General features: G+C 38.5%; 2 protein-coding genes across 2 annotated transcripts; one reads left to right on the forward strand and one right to left on the reverse strand.

The window, feature by feature from the left end:
* Positions 1-170: 170 nt before the first annotated feature.
* Positions 171-5,863, reverse strand: LOC113676001 (RNA polymerase-associated protein LEO1). The gene is made up of 7 exons (XM_027192610.2): positions 5,358-5,863; positions 4,338-4,427; positions 3,898-4,194; positions 3,497-3,673; positions 3,073-3,258; positions 2,321-2,507; positions 171-1,307 (listed from the first exon to the last, which is right to left on the reverse strand). The coding sequence occupies exons 1-7, from the start codon at positions 5,649-5,651 to the stop codon at positions 1,087-1,089; spliced, it is 1,452 nt and encodes a 483-aa protein (XP_027048411.2). The 5' UTR covers positions 5,652-5,863; the 3' UTR covers positions 171-1,086.
* On the forward strand, positions 5,742-9,526 carry LOC113676000 (double-stranded RNA-specific editase 1). The gene is made up of 2 exons (XM_027192609.2): positions 5,742-7,416; positions 8,093-9,526. The coding sequence occupies exons 1-2, from the start codon at positions 5,952-5,954 to the stop codon at positions 8,731-8,733; spliced, it is 2,106 nt and encodes a 701-aa protein (XP_027048410.2). The 5' UTR covers positions 5,742-5,951; the 3' UTR covers positions 8,734-9,526.
* Positions 9,527-9,676: the final 150 nt, after the last annotated feature.

Genomic DNA, 9,676 nt, shown 5'->3' on the forward strand with positions numbered 1-9,676 from the left:
TTAGAGCATATTTTTTTGCCATCATGGTTGAGGTTTGCCTCAAGTTCCTGATGTAACCATAAAGTGCCAGTGTTTAAAATGCTCCGTATCACTGTGACCTATCCTATAAAGAACCTGATCACCTTCAAAACTATTAAAAAATCACAGGAAAAACAAAACTGCCACAATGACCCATTGCAAAAGTAATTTTATTGTGCTCTTTTGTGTACAGAGTGGTCACAAGTCATATTTGCATATTTGCATCCCCTTAGGGTTTCAGAAAAACTTGAGCTAAGTTCAATATAGAACACAAGTGTTTGGCTTATGTTGTCCATAAGTCAAGCCTGAAAACAGGCAAATCAAAATTACCATCCAACAATGGCCTTCCAAAACTTTAATTTTTGAGATACCAAAATTCAAGCAACATGGATCATAAGTAAAAACATACTTCAGTCAGCTAGGACAGGTGATATAACCAAATTGGAACTGATTTGGTTATGAGTTTGGGTGGGCAAACACAAGGCCGTAAACAATAATGTTGAAATGTATCATGGTAAAATACTTTACTTCAATATCAGTTCCATACCATTTTTAAAAGCCTTAGAAAGCCCATCCCTACAGCAGCTTGTCTTCCCCTATGTCACTTACAAAGGATATTTATTCTATTTTCTTGAGTCTGACATTTCCTTCAAATGACTCCAAATGCCACCTCTGAATTATCTTACCTTGCTGCACTTCAAACATCTGATGTAATATAGTAACACTACACAACCAATATATGGTTTCTCCTGTTCCATTCCCAATGAAGAATGCCTTTTCATGGTTTCCACGATAGATGAGATGACATCAAATCACTATTCTGTTGACAGACAGACTTTCAATTTTCTCTCTGGTCTTTGTCTAGAGGGCAAGCAAAAAGCAGGAGGAAATGAGAGAGGAGGGTGATTCTTTTTACTCCTGCTACAAGGTCCCTCTCACACTATGCTATATATTTTCTTGTCCAACTTTAAAAAATCTGAGGGCAAACCAGAGAATAACTGTCTGTGACTTTTTAAAATCTCTTTCTTTTCCATCTCCTTTCCCTATGAGCCTTAACCAACACAACAGCTAGTCACTGTCTTCATCACTCTCTACAATCTGTCTGCTTTTCTTCTTCTTCCTCTGTGATCCTCCTCCTTCACTGCTTGTCCTCTTTCTTCCCTCCAAGTCATTGTCATCACCTTCCTTGGCATTAAGTAATCTGTCCTTTCCCTCCTCATCCTCCTCACTCTCTAAGCCTCCTGCTCCTTCATCACTTTCTTCTGCCTCATCTGACTCACTTGGAAATCCTGCAGCAGAGAAGTTCATGTAATAATTACATTTTGGATAACAAAACACCACAGTAAAAAAATGGTAGTTGATGTGTGATCAGTCAACCTTTTCACCAGACAATGATTATCAGAGTGCTGTCAAAACCTCTGAACCACATCAGAAGTAACCACATTAGAGAAACAATAATACTTCACTTCGAATTAATTGAAGTATTACATCCATGAGGAATTTTTAAAACTGGTAGAGGAATACACTCAAACTTGTAATAAGTGGCACTGTATTAAGCAGTCACCCTGTATATGGCCATCGGTTGTTGAGTGCTGAATTTTTCCCCCTTAATCACTGAAATTTTCACGTCTTTTAGGAGGTCACCAGTCACCCTTTATTATGTCCCAACAGCCTATTTTCATTGTCAACCAGCTGTATTGAACAGTCATTGAAAGCAGGGCCATTCAAATAAAACTATGGATAATCTTGCCAGTAATTTTCAATCCATGTTTCTCTCCCAAAATCAGAGTAAGTAGAATTTTTGAGCAAGATTCTGTACATAAAGTGGTTAATTATGGCATAGAAAGGTGTTGTTTATCATTCTTTATGATAACCCTAATCCTTGGAACCTACGTGTATATTAAGCAGTCAACTTGTATTAAGTGGTCACCTCACCATTCCTTGTGGGCAACAGCTTAATACAGGATGGTTCAACTGTATGTTTTACTGTTTCCTTTTCACTGCCTGATTTTGCATCACACTGCTTTCAGTGGACACAAACCCTTTTCTTTAACATTGAAAACAAACTAAAGTACAATATTAAATGAAATGATCTTCAGTACATTTTCAAATTTCCCAAGAGAGGATTTAGCTAAATGACTCGACAAGTTAGCCCTCATTTAACCACACAGCTTGGTCAGTAGAGCAGCAACTATTTGAATGAGTCAAAGTGATGGGTTAATCATGTTGAAATGCTTAGTTTTTTTAACAAGCAACCTTCCTTGATTGCACAGTTTGATCACATCAATCTCTTGTGCCTTACCCTCAGCTAATTTCTTCTTGTACTTTTTCTTTATCGCCAGCAAACTCTGTTCCAAATCTTCTCCATCATCTTCATATCGATCAGGTTCAAGAAAGCTGGCACTCAGCCCTTTAGCTTGATGTCTCTCCTTGATTCTGCGCTGCTGATTTTCACGACGTAATAGTGCTCTGAGTCTCTCATCTTCTTTCTGCATATCAAAAAAATAATCTAGATGGCAATTCTCTCTCTCCTCTAGTCTCTACTCATTTGTATTCAAATTACTTGATTAAATAAAATTCTCATCACAAATTTATCTGCAACTGAAAAAATTCAGGCCTTTATGGGATTTGAACCCATGACCTATGTGATACCAGTGTAGTGCTCTAATAACTGAGCTAACAAGCCAACTGGGAGCTGGTCATTATGTTGGTTTCAAATAAACCTGTGAAGTGATGAATAAATGACTGTAAATATATGAAAATCACATATGTGAACTGTGGATAAAGAAATGAATGTGGAAGCAATCTTCATAGTTATGAACACTACTTAAGCAGTGGTAGTCTGAAAAAATTAATAAAGACCAGCCCCCAGTTTGCTTGTAAGTTTAGTGCGCAGAGCACTGCACTGGTATCACAGAGGTCACAGGTTCAAATCCTGTTCACTACTGCTTAAATAGTGTTCATTACTGCCAAGATCACTTCCATATTCATTTCTTTATCAGCAGTTTAAATATATGATTCTCTTTTATCTACAGTCCTTTATTATGTTCATACCTTGATAAGTTCTGATCTCTGTGCCTCAGGGTCCATGCCAGCTGCAGGGAGTATTCGTATTTTTTGTGCTTTAGATGCTCGGTCGGCAATAGACAGTGTCATTTTTCTGTGAGTCTGGCTGGTTGTAGAGTGGGGTCTGAAAGTGAGTTTCTCTTTAAATACTGCTTGGCCCTGGAGACCAGTCCCCTGGAGAAATAAAATCATCAGGAAAACAAAACTTCTTAGTTACTGAGTTCAAACTCTGTACTATGACCAATTTTGGAAAAGTTAAGTTACCAGGGGGGGAAGAGGGGAGGACAGATCTTAGAGTTTTTGGATGGGGGGGAGAGCAGATCTGAGAGTTTTTGGATGGGGGGGGGAGGGCAAATCTTAGAGTTTTTGGATGGGGCCCCTATAACAACTTTCTTTGAATTGTAACACAGACCTGCTGAACAAAGAGATGGTTACAGTTGCCATCAATCTCATTTTTGTGAACATCAAACACTTCTCCCAGCAGTAATGATGTTGTACCATCAGACCAACGAACAATTCTTGCATTGCTTTCTTTAATTTCATTTCCCTCCTCATCCTTTCTGTACCTCCATCGGATTGTGTTTTCAACCTGAAGGAAAGAAGAAAAATATTTTAAAATTACCGCAATATCTAAAGGATTTCATAAATAAAAATTTTCCATGATCCACAATTTTTTCAAAATCTCACACTCCACCCTTCAAAGTGTATGTCTGAGTGAACTAACAAAAGGATTTTACACAAATTCAAATAGACCCCTTATACTTTTACTTGTGGAATTACATTTTCTTTCACAAAGAGCAACATGCACATTACCTTAAGCTTCAGCCTGGCTCTTCCTTCTTCATCTAAAACTTCATCTTCTTCCATTTCATCTTCGTACAAAGCTGGGTCAAATGGTTTGTGTTCAATGCTCAAGAAGTTTGGCATCTTTACGAAATACAACTCAGAGCCCAGAGAGAATTGACAGTATGGAATAGTGACATCAATTCTTGTTTCTTCTTCCTCTTCTTCTTCATGGGGAATTTCATCGGCATCTCGAGCTTCGATATCTTCACCATCCTCAACTTGTTCTTCTTGTTGTTCTACAAGTCTTTCTTCTTTTTCTTCATGCTAAAAACAATTAAAATTCTACTCAAGACTGTAGCAAAATTCTAAAAAGCGAGTGGTCAGCAGCTTCCCAAATTGAGTGCATACAGGAGTGCGTATGGTATATGCTTTTTATTAGACTATTAGCATGGTTACATAATTCTGACCTCTTCTTCATCTGATGATAGCTCTTCATCATCCCCAAATAAATCTGTAGAAGACACTTGAGACTGGAGTTTGGATTTCGTCACTTCTTTCTGTGAGCAAAAAAAATGAACACCCATTTGAAAACAATACCAATTCACATCTCTGCTCCAGAAAAATTTTGAGTCATTTACCATACTTCAAACCTTTAGAGGTGAAAAATGCCACACCAAACAACATAAAACATTTCTCACAATAAAGACTTGCTTCCTTTCAATGGTTTATACTTGTTTTTATATGTTGCTTTTGCTATATCCCTGCCACTTTCATCATTTACACCCTAACATCAATATGCATATTCTCCACAGTGTTCTCTATACATTTCCTAAGGTGCTGACAAGGAGAATTTGTTTAACAATCTGGAGCTTCTTTAGTTGGTGATCATTTCCTTTATTCTTGTGACCTTAACAAGTGATTCAGGGGTAATATTGTAAGGAGAAATTAGATGCTAATCACTCTCTGGGGTCAAAGGATTAATCTTTTCCCCTGTCTTATTTCCCTTAATAACTCAGAATAGCTTGGCTAAGTTCTAAAAATTGTAGATAGAGGGCAGTTACCTTCCCCTTTGGGGTGCCTTGGTGGGTATTGAATTGGGGTTGTAAGGGAATGGGGAAATGGGTAAATCAGTTGCCTGATATACCTCCCCCTTCACTAATAAGCTGATAATAAGCTAATGCACTGGGCTGAGAGATTCAAGATATGGTTAAAATTAATCCTGAAGTGCTATGCATATGGTAACAGATATTTTTTAATGTATTCAATCCAGGATTAGAGTAAATCAAGTCTCAAAAGCGTAGCCTTGATGTAGCATGTCACTATCTCCCGCTGAAATTCTTTGGAACAGAACGGTCAATATTTTTTTGTTTCACTGTGCAGGGTATAATTGTTGTAAGTTTATTCATAATACTTTAGCAGGAGTCATACATCAATGTATTTATAGCAAACAGCTGGTAGCTCTCATGTATAAATCCTTCAGTTCTCACCTCATTTTCATCATCATTTTCGTCATCGTCTCCTTCCTCGTCTTCCTCGTTCTTTCCTTCCGCTATATTTGTTCCTTCCTTCGCATTTTCATCGCCGCTCTCCGCTTGCTCTTCATGGTCTGATTCAGACGCCTCGGCGCCTGGTTCACCTTCGTCTTCCCCTTCACTGGGTGAATCACCAAACAGCTCATTCAACTCAGCATCTCGCTCTGCTCTTTTGCTTTCTTTTGCTGATTTTCCTTCGTCTTCGCTGTCCTCCAAATCACTCCCAAACAAAAAATCTTCCATCGACATTTTGACTTGAAGGAACAGAGAGAAATACGTAGTCAGCGATTTCCAAAGTCTTCAACAGTGTGTTTGTGTAAAACTACCCATTTACCCAGCTTCGAAAATGAAAGAAAACAGACTTATTTTCTTCATCTGTGGAGAAATTATCTATAATATCATGGGTATTTTTCGTTCCGATTATGTGCATGGGCCGAAAAAAAGTAATTAGATTGACAAAACAGAGCAGCCTTTACCATGATTCACGTTGGTTATGCGTGTGTACCACGCGCGAGAAACTCGAGAATAGCCTCGTTGTAAAGATCCCGCATGTCTCACACAAAAATGGCGGAAGCGACAGGCGAATTTGACGTTGGAGTAGGTGCAATGAAAAGCGAAACAGTCGCGGTTATTCCTGGATTGGGGGACTTACCAGTCTCTGGTAATCAAGTATTAAAACGGAGCAATCAGTCAGGAAACGAAAGTAGTCACACACCGCCGTGGGAAGACAGCGACGACCCTATGCGAGCAGAAGACCAACCGGACTCTTGGTCGCCGCCGCGAGCGAAGAAGAGAAGGCGATCGACCAAGCGAAAAAGCGACTCTCTTGGAGTAAGGGAGGCGAAAAATCCTTTGATGCAACTGAACGAAATACGGCCTGGTCTTACGTATAATATTACTGTTAAAGGCGGTCAAACACATTGCCCTGTGTTCTTTGTTTCCGTGAATGTTGATGGAAATACCTTCGAAGGACAAGGCTCAAGTAAACAGAAAGCGAAGCACAATGCAGCCGAGAACGTTTTAAAGTCTTTCATTACTCAGATACGTTCACCAGTCCATCAGCTGATCACAGGAACTCGCGACGTTACCACAGACTTTACTTCCGATAACACTGGATCACTTCTAAACACTTTTGGTAATAACGATCAACCGATGGAGGATGCAAGTATGAATTCAATTGAATCTTCACTTCCTCCCCTGGGTGTCACGAAAACTCTAAAGGTGCAAACTGAAGCCGGAAAGCATCCAGTTTCGCTTTTAAATGAATTTCACCCGGGGCTTAATTACGAGTTTCTCGGTGAAGAGGGAGAACCAAATGCGAAGCAATTCAAATTTAAAGTTACTATCAATGGCCAAGATTTCTCAGGACACGGTAGCAGTAAAAAGAAAGGCAAGGCCAATGTTGCATCTAAAGCACTTTTTGCATTGTACAACATCCGCACCTTCTATGCATTTGGCCAATCAGAAGCAAGGCTACAACCTGCATACTTAGAACCTCCACCATCAGCTCAACTGGAGCAGGTTGCAGCAGATCTCATCGCTGATGCCGTTCTCGCCAAATTTCAGAGTCTGCAGCCAACTGCAGGGGAACCAATAAGACGCAAAGTTTTGGCTAGCATTGTTATGACAAGTCGAGGTGACAGTGAACAAAAATTTGAGGTCATTAGCCTTGGAACTGGAACCAAGTTTATAAGTGGAGAGTACATCAGTGACCAGGGACTAGCAGTGAATGATTGCCATGGGGAAATAATTGCTAGAAGATCCTTTTTGCGATTTTTGTACTCACAGCTTGAGCTGTGTGCTGAGGGATATGAGGAGGAGTCCATATTTGAGAAGAAAAAGAGTGGATTATTTGGTGTGAGAGATAATGTTGAATTCCACTTGTACATCAATACATCACCTTGTGGTGATGCTCGTGTTTTTTCGCCACATGAGCCTATCATGGGTGAATCCGACAAGCATCCTGGAAGAAGAAAAAGAGGACTTCTCCGAGTGAAGCTTGAAAACGGAGAAGGTAATTTTTCTTTAGGTTATTGTGATCTTGAGAGTGTTAAGTTCAAGGAGAGAGTCATTAACTCCTTAAATCCCATGAGTGACTAAGATAGAGTTTCTCCACAGAACATTAATACAATATCCACAGACAAGTGATGAGAATAAAGAGAAATATCAATAAGGGGATTACTAGTTGATTCAATGCCAAATTCTCCAAACTAACATCATAAGAATTGTATGACAGACAGTAAGGAGAATTACTAATGAGATCTTGGGAGTGAAAGGGTTAAGTGACCACAAACACAACTGCTGTTACAATTGCCAAAACATTTTTTCATCCTCCTTATCCATGCAAGTGATGATAACATTTGAGTGATTGATTGAAAGTTGGTATTGTCAAGGAAATGAAGTGTTGCAACAAAATCATACAAGAGTAGTTGGTGAACTTTTTTCTTGCAATCAAAACTGCAGTTTTTGAGCTTGCCTGAGATGGAATTTTACTGAACTTGCAGCAAATGGAAAAATGTCACATGTCATGTCACAATGATGTTAGGCAAAAAAAAAAAACAAACACAGCATACTCTGACTTCTTTTAACTAAAATATGGTTTGTGGTGAATATTCAGTTACTAGTTAAAATACATAAATATTTCTTACTTTTTTATCCAGTTGGAAAACTGCCTTATTTTACCTTATCAGGTACTATTCCTGCAATGAAAGCTGACACCACCATCCAAACTTGGGATGGTGTCCTCCAAGGCGAGAGGCTCCGCACCATGTCATGTTCAGACAAAGTCTGCCGCTGGAATATACTTGGGGTGCAAGGAGCACTCCTTAGTCACTTTTTGGAACCAATATATCTACAGTCAGTTGTTCTTGGTAGCTTGTACCATTACGAGCACATGTCAAGAGCCATGTATCATCGTCTAGGTGATCTAGAAGGGTTGCCTCCTCTCTTCAAACAGAATCGTCCACTTATGAATGGAACAAGTACCCCAGAGCCACGGGCAACAGTGAAGTCACCAAACATTAGTGTTAATTGGAGCGAAGGAGACCAGGGCTTTGAAATTGTAAATGCTACAAAAGGAGTGATTGGAGATGGACAGGCTGTGTCAAGGCTCTGTAAACAAAGTTTATTCAAACGTTTCATCATGCTGTGGAAGAAACTAAGACCAGCAATTGCAGGGCCATTGTCATACCATGGCGCCAAGGCTGCAGCTGGTCAGTATCAAGCAGCTAAAATGATTGTGATGAAAGGATTTGAAAGCCAAGGCCTTGGTTCATGGATTAGGAAGCCTGTGGAACAAGATATGTTTGAACTCTCTGAGGAGGATCTCTAAACTGAGCAGCTGGAAGTCAAGTTATTGCAAATGTTTCAGAAAGGTAGAATTAGTGTTTAGTGAAAGTAAGTACTTCTTGTACAGAACATTGTATTTCTTGCCCAACACTTTCAATTCTCTTCCTAAAAGAAATTACTTAAACTTCAAAATGATTGGAGTTTGTACCTTTTAGATTCAGGTTTTAAAGGGATTATGAACACAGCAGAAAGGAAATATTTTACTGAGATCCATTTTTGGATGTATTTAGATGTAGCACTTAGTAAAGATCTTGGTTATTTGGACACTCAAGTGACATTACAGTTATCATCAAGAATGTGAAGTTTCATTTTCATCTGTTTCATCAGAATGCCTTTTTATCTGAAAAGATCAGATAAGTTTATGCAGGCATCAAATCTGGTTATCTTCTTGGAAAAAGTTACATATAGGCAATCCTTTATAAAGTCAGTTAAGGTGCTTAAATAACTCCCAGTAAATTAAGCATGTTCATAGCTTATAGTGATGTAACCATTTTATATCCAAATATCTTATTCATTATCTTTCATGTTTGTACAGGATGTAAACTTGGAAACTTGGTCTAAAGGGACTGATGACTTATAGCTATTTATAAAACTATAAAAAACTGTAAAGTTTATGTAGTTGGATCAAAAATTGTTATTTTTGCTGTTTTCTTTTTCCTAATTTATTAACCTTGCCCAGAATATTTTCACTGACATTAATTTTAGGTTGTGACTTCTCCAATGACTTCAGCTATTATAAACAATAAAAACTGTAGTTTTTATAGTTTGATCAAAAATTGTTGTTTTGTCTGTTTTTTTTCCTTAATTTATCTACTTTTTCCCAAAATAGTTTTCACTGACATTAATTTTAGGTTGTGATTTCTCCAGCCATTGAATGGTTGACATGCACAGGAAATTATTAAAATGGAAGGACTGGGAACCAGATT

The sequence above is a fragment of the Pocillopora damicornis genome, chromosome 9, assembly GCF_964200805.1.
Source record: "Pocillopora damicornis chromosome 9, jaPocDami1.2, whole genome shotgun sequence".
Classification (NCBI taxonomy): Eukaryota; Metazoa; Cnidaria; class Anthozoa; order Scleractinia; family Pocilloporidae; genus Pocillopora; species Pocillopora damicornis.

Coding starts and splice junctions, on each gene's coding strand:
- LOC113676001 (XM_027192610.2), bottom strand. CDS start 5,651: ATGTCGATGGAAGATTTTTTGTTTGGGAGTGATTTGGAGGACAGCGAA. Junction 3,674..3,897: donor GAGCCAGGCTGAAGCTTAAG/GTAATGTGCATG, acceptor TCTTTCCTTCAG/GTTGAAAACACAATCCGATG. Junction 2,508..3,072: donor AGAGATCAGAACTTATCAAG/GTATGAACATAA, acceptor TTTGATATGCAG/AAAGAAGATGAGAGACTCAG.
- LOC113676000 (XM_027192609.2), top strand. CDS start 5,952: ATGTCTCACACAAAAATGGCGGAAGCGACAGGCGAATTTGACGTTGGA. Junction 7,417..8,092: donor GAAGCTTGAAAACGGAGAAG/GTAATTTTTCTT, acceptor TTACCTTATCAG/GTACTATTCCTGCAATGAAA.